The 21,257-nt window shown below is 46.4% G+C and overlaps 2 protein-coding genes across 6 annotated transcripts in view; one reads left to right on the plus strand and one right to left on the minus strand.

Moving 5' to 3' along the window:
• Nucleotides 1–318, minus strand: part of DEDD (death effector domain containing) — an 11,481-nt gene extending 11,163 nt beyond the window's left edge. Inside the window, exon 1 of one of the 4 annotated variants that reach the window (XM_031654799.1) lies at nt 18–119. The gene's annotated coding sequence lies outside the window, so the exon portion shown is untranslated. Of the gene's footprint in view, nt 1–17; nt 120–177 lie in introns of those variants that run through there. The other 3 variants (XM_031654802.1, XM_031654783.1, XM_031654790.1) reach the window with 3 other exon arrangements.
• UFC1 (ubiquitin-fold modifier conjugating enzyme 1) lies at nt 299–21,085 on the plus strand. Of its 2 annotated transcripts, none has more exons than XM_031654814.1 (7): nt 299–410; nt 16,074–16,356; nt 19,234–19,301; nt 19,538–19,601; nt 19,854–19,930; nt 20,355–20,445; nt 20,646–21,085. In XM_031654814.1, the coding sequence occupies exons 2-7, from the start codon at nt 16,234–16,236 to the stop codon at nt 20,724–20,726; spliced, it is 504 nt and encodes a 167-aa protein (XP_031510674.1). In that variant the 5' UTR covers nt 299–410; nt 16,074–16,233; the 3' UTR covers nt 20,727–21,085. The 2 variants fall into 2 exon arrangements, with proteins under 2 accessions (XP_031510674.1, XP_031510683.1); XM_031654823.1 differs by having other exon boundaries at nt 304–410; nt 16,162–16,356.
• The last annotated feature ends 172 nt before the right edge of the window (nt 21,086–21,257 follow it).

Genomic DNA, 21,257 nt, shown 5'->3' on the forward strand with positions numbered 1-21,257 from the left:
CAGCTCCCCTCCCCCACCTCTCAGCGTCCCGTCACCTCCCTCTCCTGAGGTTCTCAGGCTGGACGTCGCCACCGCCTCCCCCTCCACTTTCCTTCCCCAAGCCCTTTGCGGCCCCGCCCGGCCCCGCCCCGTCCCGCTCGACTCCCTCTCCCCATTCCGGCCGCCCCTCCGCCTCACTCTCGGCTCAGGCTCGGCGCCGCCATATTGGATCCATCCGCGCCGCTCTCCCGGGCCTGTCTCACGGCGCCGCATCCGGGCTCCAGCCGCCGCCGCCGCCGCCGCCGCCGCCGCGGGCGTGGGGGAGGGGAGAGGCGGGCGGGGGTGGCTGCATCCTGAACGGCGCCTCCCGGAACCCGGCCGGTTAGTGGCGGCTTCGAGGCCATAGTGAGACATGAGCCGCAGTAGCCATAGTAAGTGAGGGCAGCCTGGCAACGGCATTAAGCGGGGAGTGGATAGCTTCACTTCGGGAGGAGAGATAGGGATTGGCAGCCATCTTGCTTTGGGGCAAGCTGGCAACGCCGGTTTTTCTTGACGGCTGCTTAGGGCGGTAATAAGGAATGGGAGAGGATAGCGTTCTTGAATGTGGAAACATTGGTGGCGCCACAGCTGGCTGGTGGCCACTGCAAGACCCACTGAAAGGCTGGGATTGGCAGCCATGACTCATAAGGGCGGAATAGCACGGGGATCGGTTTGTCTGGAGAACTTGAGTGAAGGGTCAAGTTCTGGATTTCACCTTTCCTCTGAGCTTCCTGATAACCCGGACGTTCCGTAAACCCGGATCCGGAGCCGAAAGCGCTGCTCAGATCCCGTCTCGGAATTCATTCGTTCAGCATTTACCTTTTGAACGCCAGTTTCCTGTAGCAAGTGTCGCCTAGCTGATCCGTGTAGGGCTGTTGGGAATTGGGGGTGGGGAGGATGGTGCGGGTACGTTCTGGAGCTGCCAACAGCCTGGTGTGGCTTAAGAAAGAGGTAATAGATAGGGGAAGACCAGAGTATGCGAAGCCTTGTAAATTAATTGATTTTTATTCTTAAAACTTTTCATTGTCTTTGAAGAATCTCAACAGAGGTGTGAACAATTTTATGGCATTTTAGATCGCTGCGTGCAGTGTGAAGGATGAATTGAGGGGACAAAATGAGAATCAAGGAGAGCAGTTGTGAGGCTCTTTTCCAGGCGTCTGCCTGTGAAAGGGAGAGTGCGGATGGGGAGATACAGATTGGATTAAGAGGTACCAATGTTGTGACTTGGACAACTGGGGAATAATGATACCATTTTCTTTCTCGTTTAGGGGGAGATAATGAGTTTTAGGTGCCCCTGGGATATTAGCTAATGTGGGTTGGGAACCCAAAAGAAAGGTTTGAGGTCTGTGTGCATGTGCATATAGATGGCTGTTGAAGCCATGAAATGGGCTGGAGAGAAAGATACCTGCATTTGCAGAATAGGTTGAGGGAAGCCGAAAACAGAACACTGAGAAGGGGCAAACCGAAAGGAAAGAAAACCATAGAGAACTATCAAGGAAACTGGTTAAAGCGTTTAGTGTAACAGAGAGAAAGTAAAATGTGAACTAAAATATATCCATCAGGGCCGGGCGTGGTGGCTCACACCTGTAATCCCAGCACTTTGAGAGGCCGAGGTGGGTGGATCACTTGAGGCCAGGAGTTCGAGACCAGCCTGACCAACATGGTGAAACCCTGTCTCTACTAAAAATACAAAAATTAGATGGGTGTGGTTGCACATGCCTGTAATGCCAGCTACTTGGGAGGCTGAAGCATAAGAATTGCTTGAACCCAGGAGGCGGAGGTTGCAGTGAGCTGAGATCGTGCCACTGCACTCCAGCCTGGGCACCAGAGCAAGACCCTGTCTCAAAAAAAATAAAATAGGCCCAGCACTTTGGGAGGCCATGGTGGGCAGATCACTTGAGGTTAGGAGCTGGAGACCAGCCTGGCCAACACGTTGAAACCCCGTCTCTACTAAAAACACAAAAATCAGCCAGGTATGGTAGTGTGTGCCTGTAGTCCCAGCTACTGGGGAGGCTGAGGCACAAGAATCGCTTGAACCTAGGAGGCGAAGGTTGCAGTGAGCTGAGATCGGGCCACTGCATTCCAGTCTGGGTGACAGAGTGAGACTCTGTCTCCAAAAAACTAAAATAAAATAAATAAAATGTATCTATCAGATATTGCAACAAGGGCCAGGCACAGTGGCTCACACCTGTAATCCCAGCACTTTGGGGGGCCTAGGTGGGTGAATCACTTGAGACCAGGAGTTGCAGACCAGTTTGGCCAATGTGGCAAGACACCATCTTTACAAAAAATACAAACATTAGCTGGGCATGGTGGTACACACCTGTGATCCCAGGTACTCTGGAGGCTGAAACACAAGAATCATTTCAACCCAGGAGGCGGAGGTTGCAGTGAGCGGAGATTGCACCACTGCACTCCTGGCAACAGAACAAGACTTTGGTTTTCTTGTAAATAAGTAAATAAATAAATAAAAAGGCTGGGTGTGGTAGCTCACACCTGTAATTCCAGCACTTTGGGGGCCGAGGTGGGCCGATCACCTGAGGTCAGGAGTTCGCGACCAGCCTGGACAACATGGTGGAACTCCCACCTCTACTAAAAATACACAAATTAGCCAGACATGGTGTCGGGCACTTGTAATCCCAGCTACTTGGGAGGCTGAGGTGGGAGAATCGCTTGAACCCAGGAGGCAGAGGTACAGTTAGCCGAAATTGCACCATTGCACTCCAGCGAGACTCTGTCCCCCCAAAAAAGATATTGCAACAAGGAGGTCATTTAGGAAATTTGGAGAAAGCTGTTTTGTAGTTATGGTGGATAGAAACCAGATTGAATTGAGAAAGCACAACATACAAAGACAGTTTTTTCATGGTGTTGATGTAAAAAGGAGACTAATGGTAGGGTATTGCAGGAGGGAGAATTCCAAAGAAAGGAAAGAAGTTTTAGGTATCTGTGAGATAGCTAGATAGATATGTCCTAGTGGCATGTTTAATATACAGATCTAAAACTTAAGAGGAACATATAAGTGGAGGAAAAAAGCAAGCACACAATACATATGACACATTTACACATGCATTAAAAAATTATGAAGAGTGGGCCTAGGAGGGATGAGACATACTTTTCATTGTACATCTATCTTTATTGCTTGAAATTATTTTTCTATGCACATCTTATAGAAAGCTACTTTTTTTTTTTTTTTTGAGACAAAGTCTTACTCTGTCACCCAGAGTGACAGTGGCACGATCTCGGCTCACTGCAACTTCTTTTTTTTTTTTTTTTTGAGACGGAGTCTTGCTCTGTCGCCCAGGCTGGAGTGCTGTGGCCGGATCTCAGCTCACTGCAAGCTCCGCCTCCCGGGTTCCCGCCATTCTCCTGCCTCAGCCTCCCGAGTAGCTGGGACTACAGGCGCCCGCCACCTCGCCCGGCTAGTTTTTTGTATTTTTTAGTAGAGACGGGGTTTCACCGTGTTAGCCAGGATGGTCTCGATCTCCTGACCTCGTGATCCGCCCGTCTCGGCCTCCCAAAGTGCTGGGATTACAGGCTTGAGCCACCGCGCCCGGCCTCACTGCAACTTCTGACTCCCAGGTTCAAGCAATTCTGCTGCCTCAGCCTCTCGAGTAGCTGAGACTACAGGCATATGCCACCATGCCTGGCTAATTTTTTGTATGTTTAGTAGAGACGGGGTTTCATTATGTTGGTCCGGCTTGTCTCAAACTCCTGACCTCATGATCCACCCGCCTCGGCCTCCTAAAGTGCTGGGATTACAGGCATGAGCCATGGTGCCTGGCCAGAAGGCTACTTTTTAGAAAGTCCTATGATCTATAGGCCAGAAATTCTGAAACATCAACCTTTCAGTGATAATTGAAGCCATAGATTTGGATAAGCGCGCCGGAAAAGAGCTGAGGGCTAAGAAGAGTGCCCTGGGAAATTCCAACATTTAAGGCACAAGTAGAAAAAGAGCCCTTGGAGAATCTTTGAAAAGGAACAGTGAGTGAAGAAGAAGAAAACCTGGGCGATAATTATCACAGAATCAAAGGGAAGAGTGTTTCAGGGGGGTGGATGTTGAAAGTGTCAGATGTCCCCAGGAGGCAGCTAATAGGAAAGGTGCTTTTACCTCTGAACCTAGGTTTCTTGGAAGCTTAGCACAAGAGTCAAATCCAGATCTTGAACCTTTCCCCAAGTATCACTGGGCAGTACAACCCCCAGGCTATTCTGCCCTTATGCATCACGGCTGCCAGTCCCAGTCTTTCAGTGAGTCTTCAAGTCAACATCAGCCAGTGCTGGCACCATCAATCTTAGTACACGCAAGAATGCTACCCTGGCTGGGTGTGGTGGCTTACACCTGTAATCCCAATGCTTTGGCCAGGAGTTCAAGATCAGCCTGGGCAACATAGTGAGAGACCCCATCTCTACAGATTTTTTTTTTTTTTTAATTAGCTGGGTGTGCACTTCCCTGTAGTCCCAGCTATTTGGGAGGCTGAGGTGGGAGGATCACCTGAGACTGAGGAGTTTGAGGTTGCAGTGAGCCCTGATGGCACCATTGCACTCCAACCTGAGTGACATAGTGAGACTCTGTTTCAAAAAAAAAAAAAAAGAAGAATGCTACCTTCTTCCAGTCCTTACTATGGCCCTGAAGCTGCCATCAACAAAAACCTGTTTTCCTAGAAAAGGTGAAATTAAGGAATTGAAAGTGGGAGTATTAGTTTGAGTTGGAGGTCAGGAACTAACTGTAGTTTTCATGGGTTTTTCTAAAACCTCCCAGGGTGATAGTAAGAGCTGGCACAAAGAGAGGTTATTTAATAGGTGCTGAAGGCTGGGTTTGGAGGATCACTTGAGCCCAGGAGTCTGAGTCTGCAGTGAGCTGTGATTATGCCACTGCACTCCAAAAAGAAAAAGAAAAAAAAAGGGTGCTAAGGGGCAGTAAAGCCAGATGGCAGAAGCTTCAAAGGGAGAAGAATTTTTGCAAGAGGATGGAAGCACAGTGGTCTGAAAGTAGCAGTGGGTAGCAAAGAGAAAGCTGATACCTTGCCACCCCTTCCTACAGGAGCAAGAATAAACAGCCTCTAGCACGTTGAAGGGAAAAGGTGTTCATTAATTGGGAAAAGTCAAAAATTTCTACCTCACCTCTGACCATGTTTTCCTCTATACCCACTGGAATGCTTTTCTTTTGTAAACAGCCTCCCTTATATATTCATTGTCTTCGCAGATTGCTCCTTAGCTTTTCCTAAACTTTTTCTAGAGGAATAGCCATCAGGACAGAGGTAGCTCTGATGTGTGAAATGCAGATGTAATCCATATAAGCCCGCAAAAAAGGCAGACACAGGCACTACTTCTTAAAGTAGAATAATATTCTCTCTCCATATGCATATTCTGAAATGGTTTGACACCTAGTAGTCTTGGCACTGTGATGGTAATTCTTTTCCATGAACCCACCTTTCCTCTCCAAACCTAACCCAGTTCCATTCAGAGGATTACAGAAAGCTGAGGATTGCCTTTTCTAGTCATAGTATGATGTCCAGTCTGCTTATTGCAGCCAATGGGGAAAAGAACAGATCGCTTTCTTCATTGAGAATGGAAAGCTTAGCCGGGCATGGTGGCTCACACCTATAATTCCAGCACTTTGGGAGGCCGAGGCAGGAGGATCACTTGAGGTCAGGAGTTCAAGACTAGCCTGGCCAACATGGTGAAACCCCGTCTCTACTAAAAAAATACAAAAATTAGCTGGGTGTGGTGGTGGCATGTGCTTGTAATCCCACCTACTCGGGAGACTGAGGCAGGAGAATTGCTTGAACCTGAGAGGCGGAGGTTGCAGTAAGCCAAGATTATGTCACTGTACTCCAGCCTGGGCAACAGAATTGAGCTCTGTCTCGGGAAAAAAAAAAAAAAAAAAAAAAAGGAAAGCTGAAGGAAGGGCTGAGATTTGCCTTCATTAGGCCTTCCAAAGTAATCTCTCTTCCCCTACAGGACTCACAGAACGCAGTTCTTTTCCCCTGGGGCCAGACTTCAATGACCAAATTTTCCAAATTCCAAACATTGGGACAGTTGCCTGGCCAGCTGTTCCTAAACTAGTCAGTTTATTTGGAGGGATGTTTTCTGCTTGGGGAGGCCTGGAAGTTCACTCTTTCAACATGAAGCCATAAGATCATAATGCCAACAAAGAGAGCTGTGCAGATTCCCTGAGCTAAGCCAAAGGGACCTCCTGTGTAGAGATGGGCACCCTCATGTCCATCACTGAGAAAAAAATATTTCAAACAGTTTAGGGTTTTTCGTTAGCTATAGCTAGATTGCTGTTCCTCCTTAGCTTAAACTATACATCATCTGTACAGTTAAAACAAAAACTTCATCTCTTGCCTTATGAACCACCCTCTCCTTGATTCAACTAAAAACTTGGGAGAACTTCCTCTGAGAAGATTGAGAACGCTGTGTAGAATTATCTTGTGGAAGTCCTCTGCTTGTTATGTTTCTTCCTTTACATTAGTTCGTATCTCTTCCTCAGCTGAGAAAACATCCCTCCAGCTTTCAAAGACTGGCCCCTTCAGTTCTACCCTGATGCCCATCCTTTTCTACTTATCAAAACGCTACTCCCACAGTTACCTCTTCCTTCACTGGAATCTGTAACCTGGAACCCTTAAGCTGTCTCTCCACAAGCTCACATTTCCACTGTATCCTTAACTGTAGTTTTCAACTCCCTGTAGTTCTCAGTAATTAGAAAGGCCTTTTTACTATCCTTAGATAAATCTCTTTGTAACTTCCACTTATTGGTTCTGTTTTTTCTCTCTGGGTCAACACATCATAGCCACATGTCCCTACTAAATATTTTTTTTGCAAGTCAGTGGTACAGTAAAGTTTAGAGTAAAGCAGATCTGTTCTCTTTCTTGATCTGAATACTCTATTAAGGCTGCTTGTCCTAGTCCATGTTCCTTCCCAGCTCTACGAGATTAATCTTTTCAAACCAGATATTCCCTTAAGGAAGTCTATATCTTACTAGCACTAGCCCCTTGTCACAAGTATCCTCTTGACTCTTCCAGGGCCACTCGGATCCCTGTGTCCCTACCAGAGCTTTACTCTTCGGCTTTACCCTGCAGGGACTTGCTGACCTGATGATCTGATCTACTTCTTGGTTTCCTATTAACTCTAAGCTGCGGCAGTTACTCATTTTCATCCAGGCATTATACTACTGACTCCTCCTAATTTCAGTTCAGATTCGAACCTAGCTGTAAGTCCTTAGCTAGAATTCTGGCTTCTATGGCTCCTAAATAAAAGAGTACGGACCTCAGCCATGCACGGTGGCTCACGCCTGCAATCCCAGCACTTTGAGAGGCTGAGGCGGGTGGATTGCTTGAGCCCAGGAGTTCAAGAGCAGCCTGGGTAACATGGCCAAACCCTGTCTCTACAGAAAAAAATACAAAAATTAGTCAGTCATGGTAGCATGTGCTTGTAGTTCCAGCTACTCAGGAGGCTGAGGTGGAAGGATCACTTGAGCCTGGAAAGCCGAGGTTGCAGTGAGCCAAGATCACACCACTGCACTCCAGCCTGGGTGACAGAGCCAGACCCTGCTGCCTCAAGAAAAAGGAAAAAGAAAAAGAGTAGGGACCACAGTCAGTTGCTGAATCCTAATGATCTGCTGTTCAAGTCTCCTCAACCTATTCCCTTTTCTTCATTCCCCAGCTCTGACCCTCACTAATATGACAGGCAAGTTCCTTAACTTCTCTAAACTTGTTTTCTTATCTGTGAAAGAAATATAACATCCACCTCACAGATCATTGTTCTAATGATTATATTAAATGATGTATAGAAAGTGTTGCACAGGTCCTAGTGCTCCATAAATGTTACCTAATATTTATTATTGTATTATATATAACAAATTTCACCAGGTTTCAGAAATTCAGCAGGCTCTTTATCAGTGACTCTCTGCTGCCCCCATGGGGATGACTTTTTCCAAGTCATTGGTTATTCCAAAGACGGTAACATAAAACAACCCTGTCTCACCAATCCCACCAGTTAATTAGAGAATTAACCAATTTTTCTTTGGGCGGTTGTTCAATTAAATAAAAATGCTCTTATATTCTAGACCATTCTCTAACTTTTTATTTTTTATTTATTTATTTTTTTTGAGACAGAGTCTCGCTCTGTCGCCCAGGCTGGAGTGCAGTGGCGCAATCTCGGCTCACTGCAAGCTCCATCTTCTGAGTTCATGCCATTCTCCTGCCTCAGCCTCCCAAGTAGCTGGGACTACAGGCGCCCGCCACAATGCTTGGCTAATTTTTTGTATTTTTAGTAGAGACAGGGTTTCACCGTGTTAGCCAGGATGGTCTCAATCTCCTGACTTCGTGATCCGCCCGCCTCTGCCTCCCAAAGTGCTGGGATTACAGGCATGATCCACTGCGCCCAGCCTAATTTTTTCAAATAACATAACAGGCCGGGTGTGGTGGTTCATGCCTATAATCCCAGCACTTTGGGAGGCCAAGGCAGGTGGATCTCTTGAGGTCAGCAGTTTGAGACCAGCCTGGCCAACATGGAGAAACCCCGTCTCTACTAAAAACACAAAAATTAGCTGGGCATGGTGGCAGTCGCCTGTAATCCCAGCTACTCCAGAGGCTGAGGTGGGAGAATCACTTGAACCCTGGAGGCAGAGGTTGCAGTGAGCTGAGATCATGCCACTGCACTCCAGCCTGAGCAACAGAGTAAGACACCATCTCAGAAAAAAAAAAAAAGATGCACTGCATCTATGATGTTCTCCTAATCTGTTAATCTAGTAACACTGACAAGAAAGGAAACTCATTGAGTCATTTATTTTTAGTTTAGTTTAGTTTAGTTTAGTTTAATTTAGTTTGAGACTGAGTCTCACTCTGTTGCCCAGGCTGGAGTGCAGTGGCACAATCTCAGCTCACTGCAACCTCTGCCTCCCAGATTCAAACGATTCTCCTGCCTCAGCCTCCCGAGTAGCTGGGACTACTGGCGCCTGCCACCACACCCAGCTAATTTTTGTATTTTCAGTAGAGATGGGGTTTTACCATGTTGGCCAGGCTGGTCTCAAACTCCAGACCTCAATTGATCTGTCCGCCTTGGCCTCCCAATGTGCTGGGATTACAGGCATGAGCCACCGCGCCAGGCCTGAGGAAAATTTTTAAAAAATAATTGAGACTGTTATGGTGACACCACCACCAGAAGCTACAAGCAAAATACTGATAAACTCAACCTCATATGTGAAAATTTTTCACATTGTTTAAAATACTATGAACAAAAGCAAAGACAAATAACAAACTGGGAAAAATATTTACTACTCATCACAAATGGCTAATATCTTTAATATTAATATTTTTTAAAAAATACAAATCAGGCCGGGCGCAGTGGCTCATTCCTGTAATCCCAGTACTTTGGGAGGCCGAGGTGAGAGGATCTCCTGAGTCAGGAGTTCAAAACCAGCCTGGCCAACATGGAAAAACCTGTCTCCATTAAAAATACAAAAAGTAGCCAGATGTGGTGCAGGCACCTGTAATCCCAGCTACTTGGGAGCCTGAGGCAGGAAAATCGCTTGAACCTGGGAGGTGGAGGTTGCAGTGAGCCGAGATCGCACCACTGCACTCCAGCCTAGGCGACAGAGCAAGAATCTGTCTCAAAAAAAAAAAAAGCTGGGTGTGGTGGCTCAGACCTGTAATCCCAGCACTTTGGGAGGCTGAGGCAGGTGGATCATGAGGTCAGGAGATGGAGACCATCCTGGCCAACACAGTGAAACCCTGTCTCTACTGAAAACACAAAAATTAGCTGGGCATGGTGGCGGGCACCTGTAGTCCCAGCTACTCAGGAGGCTGAGGCAGGAGAATCGCTTGAACCCAGGAGGCGGAGGTTGCAATGAGCTGAGATTGTGCCACTACACTCCAGCCTGGGCAACAGAGCAAGACTCCATCTCAAAAAAAAGAAAAATGAAAAAAAGATTGGGCATGTTGGCTCACACCTGTAACACGCCCAAATCCCAGGACTTTGGAGGCCAAGGCGGGTGGATCACCTGAGGTCGCGAGTTCGAGACCAGTCTGACCAACATGGAGAAACCCCGTCACTGCTAAAAACACAAAATTAACTGGGCGTGGTGGTGCATGCCTGTAATCCCAGCTACTCTGGAGGCTGAGGCAAGAGAATCGCTTGAACCCCGGAGGCAGAGGTTGCGGTGAGCCGAGATCGCGCCATTGCACTCCAGCCTGGGCAACAAGAGCGAAACTCCGTCTCAAAAAAAAAAAAGCAAATCAGTAAGTAAAATAAATAATAATTTAAAAGGGGGAAAGGAGGTAAGACTTTACAGAAAAGAGCTGGGTGTAGCATGCACCTGTATGTAGCTGCTTGAGAGGCTGGATCCCTTTGAGCCAAGGAGTTCGAGACCAGCTTGGGCAACATAAGGAGATTCCATCTCTAAAATAAATGAATAATAATGAAAGAATGTACAAAACAGGAAATACAAATGGATACTAAACATATGAAAAGATAGTAGGCGAGGTGCAGTGGCTCATGCCTATAATCTCAGCACTTTGGGAGGCTGAGGTGGGCAGATTGCTTGAGCTCAGGAGTTCGAGACCAGCCTGGGCAACACGGCGTGAAACTCCATCTCTACAAAAATATACAAAAATTAGCTGAGCATGGTGGCATGTGCCTGCTGTAGTACCAGCTACTCAGGAGGCCGAGGTGAAAGGATCACTTGAGCCTAGGAGGCAGAGGTTTCAGTGAGCTGAGATTGCACCACTGCAGTCCATCCTGGGTGACGAGCAAAACTCTGAAACATAGGTTTCACTGTATATTCTTTTGTCCTTTTTAAATTTGGGGCAGGTGCATGTATTACCTACTCAGAAGTAAATATTTTAAAACCTAATGTATGTAAAAGTTTGTTCTCATGTTATCGTATTTGTGCTTTCCCTGCTCCCTCCTTGCCTGCGTGTTTAATGTATTCATACTAAGAGTTCCAGTTCAAAGGCCATCAGCCATATCTGATTCTCTCAGGCATAGTTACTCAGACAGTACTTTGTATATCTCCAGAATAGGGATTTCTTATTTTATGGTAATTGTCACCATATTAGTTTCTCTTGAAGTCCCATTAATGGTTAAATGCAAAGTCTGTAGTTCCAAAATCCCTAAGGGTGATACCAATACCACAGAAGGTACTGTGCATACCTCAGCCCATTCAAGGGAGGGGGTTAGAGTCCCTGAAGCTCTACTGTGCTTAATGCAGAACCACCAGGCTTTCCTTGTGTTTTCAGAAACAGGTTCAGTATTGATCACTGTCTGCCATTTAGGGCCTGCTACTGCTTCCAATCCCTCAGATCCCTGCTGCTAATTTAATATTGGTCTAGCGATGGTAGAAAAGTATATCAATTGGTTAAGTGTGTGACTTCTAGAGCCAGGCTGTGCTCTGGATTGAATTTCAGGTCTACCATTTAATTGCTGTGTGATAGGGCTTTTTTTCATTCAACTTGTGCTTCAATTTCTTCACATGTAAATGAGGATAATGAGAGTACCCACCCCAGGGTTATTGCCAGAAGTAAAGGAGCTGATGTTTGTAAAATGTTTAGGACAGTACCAAACACATAATAAGCACCGTATAAATGTTAGCTTAATATTATAATTATTTTTACCAAGTGATTCTAAGTGTGAACCCAGTTTCTCATAGCATAAGAGACCAAGCTATAATTTACAATAATTCTTTGTTGAAGTCTCCGGGATAATTAAAGGTAATAACAAAAGAGAATAACTTCCAAAACTGGCTCTCCATCTACACTAATCTTCTATAACATGGCTTCCTCCCTATAGCAAAGCCATCATTTCTTTCACCATTCTGAGTTATTTTCCAGCATATTAGAGTCCAGACCAATGCCTTAAAGAACAGAGGAGCTGGGCGCAGTGGCCCATGCCTGTAACCCCAGCACTTTGGGAGGCCGAAGAGGGCGGATCACGAGGTCAGGAGATCGAGATCATCCTGGCTAACACGGTGAAACCCCGTCTCTACTAAAAATACAAAAAATCAGCCAGGTGCGGTGGCGGGCACCTGTAGTCCCAGCTACTCAGGTGGCTGAGGCAGGAGAATTGCTTGAACCCAGGAGGCAGAGGTTGCAGTGAGCTGAGATTGCGCCACTGCACTCCAGGCTGGGCAACAAGAGTGAAACTGTGTCTCAAGAAAAAAAATAGGCCGGGCGCGGTGGCTGAAGCCTGTAATCCTAGCACTTTGGGAGGCCGAGACGGGCGGATCACAAGGTCAGGAGATCGAGACCATCCTGGCTAACACGGTGAAACCCCGTCTCTACTAAAAAGTACAAAAAAATAGCCGGGCGAGGTGGCGGGCGCCTGTAGTCCCAGCTACTCGGGAGGCTGAGCCAGGAGAATGGCGTAAACCCGGGAGGCGGAGCTTGCAGTGAGCAGAGATCCGGCCACTGAACTCCAGCCTGGGTGACAGAGCGAGACTCCGTCTCAAAAAAAAAAAAAAAAAAGAAAAAATAAGGTGGTTTTCCAAAACTATGAAACAAAAACAACATGCAGCTTTATAAAGACAGCTTTTCTGGTGCTTACTTTATGTATCGAGATACTCATTGATGTTAAAAATATTGATTGAACATTTAATCTGTGGCAGATGCTATAGTAGGTTTTAGGAGCACAGCATTGAACAAGATAGATACACAATCCCTACCCTGATTGAGCTTCTAGGCTATCAAGACAATTATACAATTAATAAAGTGTGATGAGGATGAGTAGTTACCATAGAAGTATTCTCAGGGATAGAGGTCTTCTGCCTGCACTTGAACAAGAGCAGCGCTATATTGATTGTTTTTATAGTTTGGGACTCCAGGTAAGATTTTGTTTGTAAACCTGGCTTTACTACCATATAAAAGTTTGAATACTGCCATTTATTTATCTGAATTTTATCCTGACAGCCTATTATGTAAATGAATGGCGACTGTGTATATAGTTATAACCACATAAGCTTTTTTTTTTTTTTTTTTTTTTTTTTTTTTTTTTTTTTAATTGAGACAGTTTCACTCTGTCACCCAGGCTGGAATGCAGTGGTTCAATCACGGCTCATTGCAGCCTTGACCTCCCAGATTCAAGTCATCCTCCCATCTCAACTCCCCAAGTAGATGGGGACACAGGTGCACGCCACCACATCCAGCTAATTTTTAAACTTTTCATGAAGACAGGGGTCTCTCTATTTTGCCCAGGCTGGTCTCAAACTTCTGTGCTCAAGCAATCCTCCTCCCTTAGTCTCCCAAAGTGCTGGGATTATAGGTGTGAGCCACCATGCCCAGCCTTATAAGCCTTATTATCCTCATTTTATAGTTGAGAAAATACAGTTAACAGAGTTAAAGAACAGAGTTAAAGTAACTCTTTTTATTTATTTATTTATTTTGAAACAGAATCTCGCTATCTATCGCGGCTCACTGCAAGCTCCGCCTCCCAGGTTCACACCATTCTCCTGGCTCAGCCTCCCGAGTAGCTGGGACTACAGGCGCCCGCCACCACACCCACCTAATTTTTTTTTGTATTTTTAGTAGAGACAGGGTTTCACTATGTTAGCCAGGATGGTCTCGATCTCCTGACCTTGTGATCTGCCCTCCTCGGCCTCCCAAAGTACTGGGATTACAGGCATGAGCCACCGCGCCCCGCCAACACTCTTACTCAATATTGTACTGGAGGCTGAGCACGGTGACTCATGCCTGTAATCTTAGCACTTTGGGAGGCCAAGCGGGGTGGATCACCTGAGGTCAGGAGTTCAAAGCCAGCTTGGCCAACATGGTGAAACTCCATCTCTACTAAAAATACAAAATTAGCCCGGTGTGGTGCTGCACACCTGTAATCCCAGCTACCCAGATGACTGAGGTAGGAGAATCGCTTGAACCCAGGAGGTGGAGGTTGCAGTGAGCTGAAATCATGCCACTGCATTCTAGCCTGGGTGACAAGAGTGAGACTGTCTCAAAACAAAACAAACAACAACAATAACAAACAACTTACTGCCACAGGCTGGAATGATTCACTGAATAAACTGAAATAAACATAAATAAAATAAATATATTTTTTAAAAATTTGGTCTTACTTTGACCCCCAGGCTGGAGTGAATTGGTATAATCTTGGCTCATTTGCAATCTCGACCTCTGGGGTTCAAGCGATCCTCCTGCCTCAGCCCCCAAAATAGTTGGGACTACAGGTGCGTGCCACCACTCCAGGTTAATTTTTGCATTTTTTGTACAGATGGGGTTTTACCACGTTGCCTAGGCTATTTCCAAACTCCTGGGCTCAAGCCATCTGCCCACCCCGGCCTCCGAAAGTGCTGGGATTACCTGCGTGAGTCACTGCACCTGGCCAAACAGGATATTTAAATCCACAATTAATGTGTTTAGGGTTCAAGCGATTCTCCTACCCCAGCCTCCCAAGTAGCCAGGATTACAAGCGTGCGCCGCCATGCCTAGTTAATTTTGTATTGATAGTAGAGAGGGGTTTCACCAGTCAGACTGGTCTGGAGCTCCTGACCTCAAGTGATCCACCTGCCTTGGTCTTCCAAGGTGCTGGGATTACAGCCTTGAGCCACCGCGCCAGCCAAACAGGATTTTAAATTAAAGCCAAAATTGCCAGCGCGGTGGCTCACGCCTGTAATCCCAGCACCTTGGGAGGTCAAGGCAGGGGGATCACCTGAGATCAGGAGTTCAAGAACAACCTGGCTAACATGGCGAAACCCGGTCTCTACTAAAAATACAAAATCGGCTGGGCGTGGTAGCACATGCCTGTAATACCAGCTACTCGTGATGCTGAGGCAGAAGAATCACTTGAACCCGGGAGGCAGAGGTTGCAGTGAGCCAAGATTATGCCATTGCAACTCCAGTCTGGGCAACAAGAGTGAAACTCCGTCTCAAAAAAAAAAAAGCAAAAATTAATGTGTTTAGATTTTAAGACCAACTGGAATTTATTTATTTATTTTTGAGACAGAGTCTCACTCTGTTGCCCAGGCTGGAGTGCAATGGCCAATCTTGGCTCACTGCAACCTCCCAGGTTCAAGCAATTCTCCTGCCTCAGCCTCCTGAGTAGCTGGGACTACCGGCGCGTGCCACCACACCTGGCTAATTTTTGTATTTTTAGTAGAGACGGGGTTTCACCATGTTGGCCAGGCTGTTCTTGAACTCCTGACCTTGTGATCTACCCGCCTTGGCTTCCCAAAGTGCTGGGATTATAGGCGTGAGCCACTACGCCCGGCCTTGGAAGGTAACATTTTGCAAAAGGATTACTGAGTACTGTGTGCCATCCACTGGGGTTAGAGAGACAGGATTCCTTCCTAGATTAGTTAATTCCAGATCAAAACATGTCTAGGGGACTGGGCCAGGTGGCTCACACCAGTAATCCCAACACTTTGGGAGGCTGGGGCAGGAGGATCGCTTGAGCCCGGGAGATGGAGGATGCAGTAAGCTATGATCGTACCAATGTACTCCAGCCTGGGCAACAGAGTGAGACACTGTCTCAAAAAAATAAATAAATAAAAAAGTCTAGGACTCAGTGAATGGCTAGACTAAGGCTCAAATCTTGCAGTGATGTGTCTTTAGATTCTGCATGGTTTCTAATCTTTATCAGGAGTTAAAAACACACTTTAACAGGATAACTGCATCTAGAGGAAAAGTTCTTCGTAGAGGAAACACATGAACTGCTCGTTTTAGGAAGGCAGTGCCTTGAAAAGTGCCTTGGGGTTGGGGGCTGGGGGAGAGATAGCTTTAGGAGAAATACCTAATGTAAACGACGAGTTGATGGGTGCAGCAAACCAACATGGCACAAGTATACCTATGTATCAAACCTGCACGTTGTGCACATGTATCCTAGAACTTAAAGTATAATAATAATAATAATAAAAAGAACTAACTAAATGAAAGTGCCTTGAGCAGCCTAAAGTTCTAAGAGCTTTCCAAGTTTGGGAAGGTGTCCGGGTTTTCTGCGATTACTTCTCTGAGCATGAACGGAAGTTACCCTTTGTGCCCTCTGCGGTGATTTTAATGATAGGTGTCATATATAGGTCTGAGTAATCTGTTTACATTCTGTTCTTCTCGATGCAGTCACAAGCGGGTAACTAGGTGACAAGAAAACAAAGATCTTATTCAAAAGACAAGTCTTACGGCAACCCAACGTCTCATATTCCCATAGTAAAGATGGCGGCGCCTTGAGGTAAGCTACAGGCAACACCACTTCCGCGTTTCTCTTGCGCCCTGGTCCAAGATGGCGGATGAGGCCACGCGACGTGTTGTGTCTGAGATCCCGGTGCTGAAGACTAACGCCGGACCCCGAGATCGGGAGTTGTGGGTGCAGCGACTGAAGGAGGAATATCAGTCCCTTATCCGGGTTAGTTGTGTTTCTACAGTCTAACGCGTAGCAGAAGGGTTGGGAGACATCAGGTGTCCTCAATAATACGCTCCGTGTGGAAGCCGCTTCCGGTTTTTAAGTTTAACGCCCAAATTCATAGAAATGGGACTCTTGCGGGGTTCGGGGACTCAGGAGGGATGGTGGGGAGAGGGCAAAAAAGACTCAGGTGAGTTTCACAGTGGGGCCAGACCTTGCGGCTAAAAGCAGCAGTTATTTTAGGGATACGCTTCCCCGGAAGGTGACGTGTCTCCCCGGCTCCAGGTGTTTGTTCAACTGGATGTAGGAGAGGTGGTCAGAAATCCTCAGGGCGCCAACTCCCAGTCCCAATCTCTCTGCCCCCTCTTTAACTCTTCACTCTTTTTTTAGGGAGTCTCGCTCTGTTGCTAGGTTGGAGTGCAGTGGAGCGATCTCGGCTCACTGCAACCTCCGACTCCCGGGTTCAAGCGATTCTCCTGCCTCAGCCTCCTGAGTGCCTGCCTACAGGCACGCGCCACCACACCCAGCTAATTTTTGTAGTTTTAGTAGAGATGGGGTTTCACCATGTTGGCAAGGATGGTCTCGATCTCCTGACCTCATGATCCTGATCCACCCGCCTCGGCCTCCCAAAGTGCTGGGATTACAGGCGTGAGCCACCGTGCCTGGCCTCACTCTTCACTCTTTCAAATCACGTTAGGGCTGAAAATTCAAGTAGGTGTTAAACTACAGAGAGTTGGGGAGTTTAGCTCATAGTTAGAAACGCTCTTCTCAGCTCTCTCTCTTCTGTGGAAGGTGAAAAAAGTTTGTCTTCCTTGTAGTTTCTGTCTGCTTCAAAGACCAGCAGTTCTAGTTCTCCTGCCTCATGTATTCATTCACTAAAAAAACCAAAAAATTACTGTGCACCTAGGGAGGAGATACCAAGCCGAATAAGGAGGAACTTACTGAGGTAGACAAAACCAGATCATTATAATACAGTGTTTAAGTGGAGAAAGAGACAGATGAGACAGATATGGATAGATATAAAGCGAGAAATGGCTAGGATGGTTTTTGTTTGGTTTGGTTTGTTTTGTTTTGTTTTGTTTTGTTTTGTTTTTGAGATGGAGTCTTGCTCTGTCGCCCAGGCTGGAGTGCAGTGGCTCTATCTCGGCTCGCTGCAAGCTCCGCCTCCCGGGTTCAGGCCATTCTCCTGCCTCAGCCTCCCAAGTAGCTGGGACTACAGGCGACCACCACCACGCCCGGCTAATTTTTTATATTTTTAGTAGAGACAGGGTTTCACCGTGTTGCCAGGATGGTCTCGATCTCCTGACCTCGTGATCCGCCCGCCTCAGCCTCCCAAAGTGCTGGGATTACAGGCGTGAGCCACCGTTCCTGGCCATGGGTAGGATGTTTTGAGAGCATAACGGGAGATATCCAGTTTGCATTTGGTCAGGGAAGGTTTCCTGGAAGAGGTAATGCTTTAGCTGAAACTTAAAGAGTAAACATAAGTTAGCCTGTTAAAACGTAAGAGTAGAATGACATTCAAGCCAAAAGGAACAGCATGAGCAAAGGCATAGAATCTAGAAACGGCACAGGCACCGCCATGATGTGTTTGAAGAAACAAAGTAGCTCAGAGTTGTTAGAGCATCAAATGTGAGGCAGAGAATGGTAGACAAAGCTAGGAGACAGGTTTGAGCACTTGAATTTTCTCTTGGAGGCTTTGGGATGCTGTTAAAGGATTTTAAGCTGAGAAACAACATGGCCAGGTTTGGGTTTAGATCAGTTGCATTGGCAATAGGGGAAAATACAATTGACAGGGACAAGACTGAAGGTAATAGACAAGTTAGGAGGCTGTCCTTAATCTCAGCAAAACAAAAGGCAGTCTAAACTAGGCAGTTGTGAAGATAGAGAGGAGAGGTAGATTTGAAGAATATTCAGAAGGTAAAATTAGCATGACATCATGGATTAGTGTAGTAAGGGAGGGATAGGGAGGGTCAAGGATGATTCCCAGGTTTTTGCCCTGGGTGAATGCTCATACTGCCACCTGAAATTCATACTTCAGGAGGATAATTCTGGAAGTGTATCTGAAGAAATATTATAAATTCCAGATGGAAATGCTGAGTTTGAAGTACCTGTGAAATGAAGGTCAAACTGTCAACATACAGTTGGATACTAAAGGCTAAAGTTCTGAGGAAAGAGCTGGACCAAAGATAAAAATCTGGGAGTTATTAGCATGTGGGTGCTAGTTGAAACCAGGACTATATGAGGCTAGAAGGAAGGGAGTTACCCAGGGAAGGAATCTACCATTAAATGAGTTGTGGGCTGAGGGCAGACACTATCAGAGAAGTGAGAGAAGAATCCAGATGATATCTTCAGGTCTTTTGTGCTTGCTAAATTGAGTGAAGCCCAAACATTCTGTTCTCTGTTCTGGACAAAACCCCACTTACCAGTATAGCCTTGTCTTCAGCATTGCTAATGTTAGAAAAATTAGGTAAACATATTAAGAAAAAGTAACCGGCCGGGTGCAGTGGCTCACGCCTGTAATCCTAGCACTTTGGGAGGACAAGGCAGAGATGGATCACCTGAAGTCAGGAGTTCGAGACCAGCCTGGCCAACATGGCAAAACCCTGTCTCTACTAAAAATACAAAAATTAGCTGGGCATGGTGGTGCATGCCTGTAATCCCATCTACTGAGGAGACTGAGGAAGGAGAATCGCTTGAACCCGGGAGGTGGAAGTTGCAGTGAACCCAGATCGCGCCACTGCACTCCAGCCTGTGCGACGGGAGCAAGACTCCATCTCAAAAAAAAAAAAAAAAAAGGTAACCACATACTTTTCTTTTGAGGAGAGGGGGACCGCCCTTGGCCCTAACTACTCTCTCAAAGACCTCATTCTCTGCTTTCAGTATGTGGAGAACAACAAGAATGCTGACAATGATTGGTTCCGACTGGAGTCCAACAAGGAAGGGACTCGGTAGGTAGACCCTCCTGGGAGGTGTGGGGTGGGAGTCTTATATGAGTTAGGCAGTTTGGTATCCTAGCGCCCACTACCAAAGCTGCCCTGTCTCATGTTAGCTGTCTCCACTCCCACAGCTCCAGAGTTCCCCAGTTCCCATCCTATGAGTCTCCCAGGCTGGTGGCCTAAGCCAAGTTGTCATTTGAGTATTGGAAGAATAGGCAAATTGGACTGAGGTTTGGTCTTTGTTACAGGTGGTTTGGAAAATGCTGGTATATCCATGACCTCCTGAAATATGAGTTTGACATCGAGTTTGACGTGAGTGTGATAGAGTGGGAAATATGAAGGTTAGTAGAAGGGGAGGGATTAGATGATTGGTAACAAGATATCCTTTCTTGAGCATAAGCATAAGTTATAGTTACTCATCTCCACGTCCAGAATCCTGGTATGGATGTGCTGCTTGGGGAGTTTTACTTAACATTTCAGTTTATCCAAGAAATATGTATGTCTGATTATATTAGTTCCTTTCTATCCTGATTCTGTTTTATTAAGGTTTTATACTTTCTCCAGATTCCTATCACATATCCTACTACTGCCCCAGAAATTGCAGTTCCTGAGCTGGATGGAAAGACAGCAAAGATGTACAGGTAGGACTGAATAGGAGATGGCAAAGAGTCAAAGAAGGCCTTAAGGAAGAACTTCGTGGCGGGAGGGAGATCATCAGGAAAAATAGCTAATGGATGCTTGGCTTGATGTCTGGATGATGGGATGATCTATGCGTAAATCACCATGGCATGTTTACCTGTGTAACAAACCTATACATCCTGCTTGTGCACCTCTGAACTTAAAAGTTGTAAGGAAAAAAAAAAAAGGAAGAACTTTGGAGGCAGAGATTTTTCCAGGGTCTGCTGGCCTAGTGGGGTGCCAGGCCCTCCTCTGCTGAGCCTAGGCAAAGTACTTAGCTGACGTTGTTCTCAATTCTGATCACTAGTAGTCTTCCTATGCCCCCGAGGCTGCTGTGCTTTATGGTAAACTTTGCATGTCAACACCTTCTTCATGTCCCTCTCATAGGGGTGGCAAAATATGCCTGACGGATCATTTCAAACCTTTGTGGGCCAGGAATGTGCCCAAATTTGGACTAGCTCATCTCATGGCTCTGGGGGTAAGTTTTGTGTATTTGGCATAAAAGGAGGAAGAGGGGCTTAGGCCCTGAGCATTATAGGAAAAGCAGCTAAGAATAAAAGGAATAACAGTGTTGTCCCTTAAGCATGTCCCCCCAGAATCTGTCTCCAGGAGGGAGCTTCTAATGGAATAAGAAGCATTGACTGGTAGTAATCTCACAGGATTTTCCTTGTATTGCAGCTGGGTCCATGGCTGGCAGTAGAAATCCCTGATCTGATTCAGAAGGGCGTCATCCAACACAAAGAGAAATGCAACCAATGAAGAATCAAGCCACCGAGGCAGGGCAGAGGGCCCTTTCATAGGCTACGATACTGTTTTCCTGTGCATCACACTTACCTAACTGCTTCCCCGGACACCCTCCACCTCTAGTTGTTACTAAGTAGCTGCAGCAGTCATTGCTGGGGGAGAAACAAACAAACACCAACCAGTATTGCTACTTAGTTTCTAAGGCTGCACAGGGAAGGGAAAGACTGGGCTTTGGACAATGTAGAGGTAATTTATATCCGCCCCTAGGTGGAGCAACATGCGATCCTGGAGGCATGGGGGTAACTGAAAGTGAGTACATAAAGTCTTTCTGGTTTCTGGAGATAACCCATCAATAAAAGCCGCTTCCTCTGGTAGCCTGTGGTTCTCATTGGGAGCTGTTAACATAGGGCAAATGGGCTAAAACCTGAGGCACATGAACAGCTACGACGGGTTGGGCTAGGAGGGAGTCGGAAATAGGGGATGCTGTGGTCAGGAGTGGGAATGAAATGTTGACTATTCCCCCTGCTGCTCAGATCTGCCTTTGTC

Source organism: Papio anubis, chromosome 1 (assembly GCF_008728515.1).
Source record: "Papio anubis isolate 15944 chromosome 1, Panubis1.0, whole genome shotgun sequence".
NCBI classification, from domain to species: domain Eukaryota; kingdom Metazoa; phylum Chordata; class Mammalia; order Primates; family Cercopithecidae; genus Papio; species Papio anubis.

Excerpts from the sequence above, each read along its gene's own strand:
- UFC1 (XM_031654814.1), top strand. The coding sequence starts at position 16,234 with ATGGCGGATGAGGCCACGCGACGTGTTGTGTCTGAGATCCCGGTGCTG. Across the intron at positions 19,302-19,537 it reads TCCAACAAGGAAGGGACTCG|GTGGTTTGGAAAATGCTGGT; the intron begins GTAGGTAGACCC and ends TCTTTGTTACAG. Across the intron at positions 19,931-20,354 it reads AAGACAGCAAAGATGTACAG|GGGTGGCAAAATATGCCTGA; the intron begins GTAGGACTGAAT and ends TCCCTCTCATAG.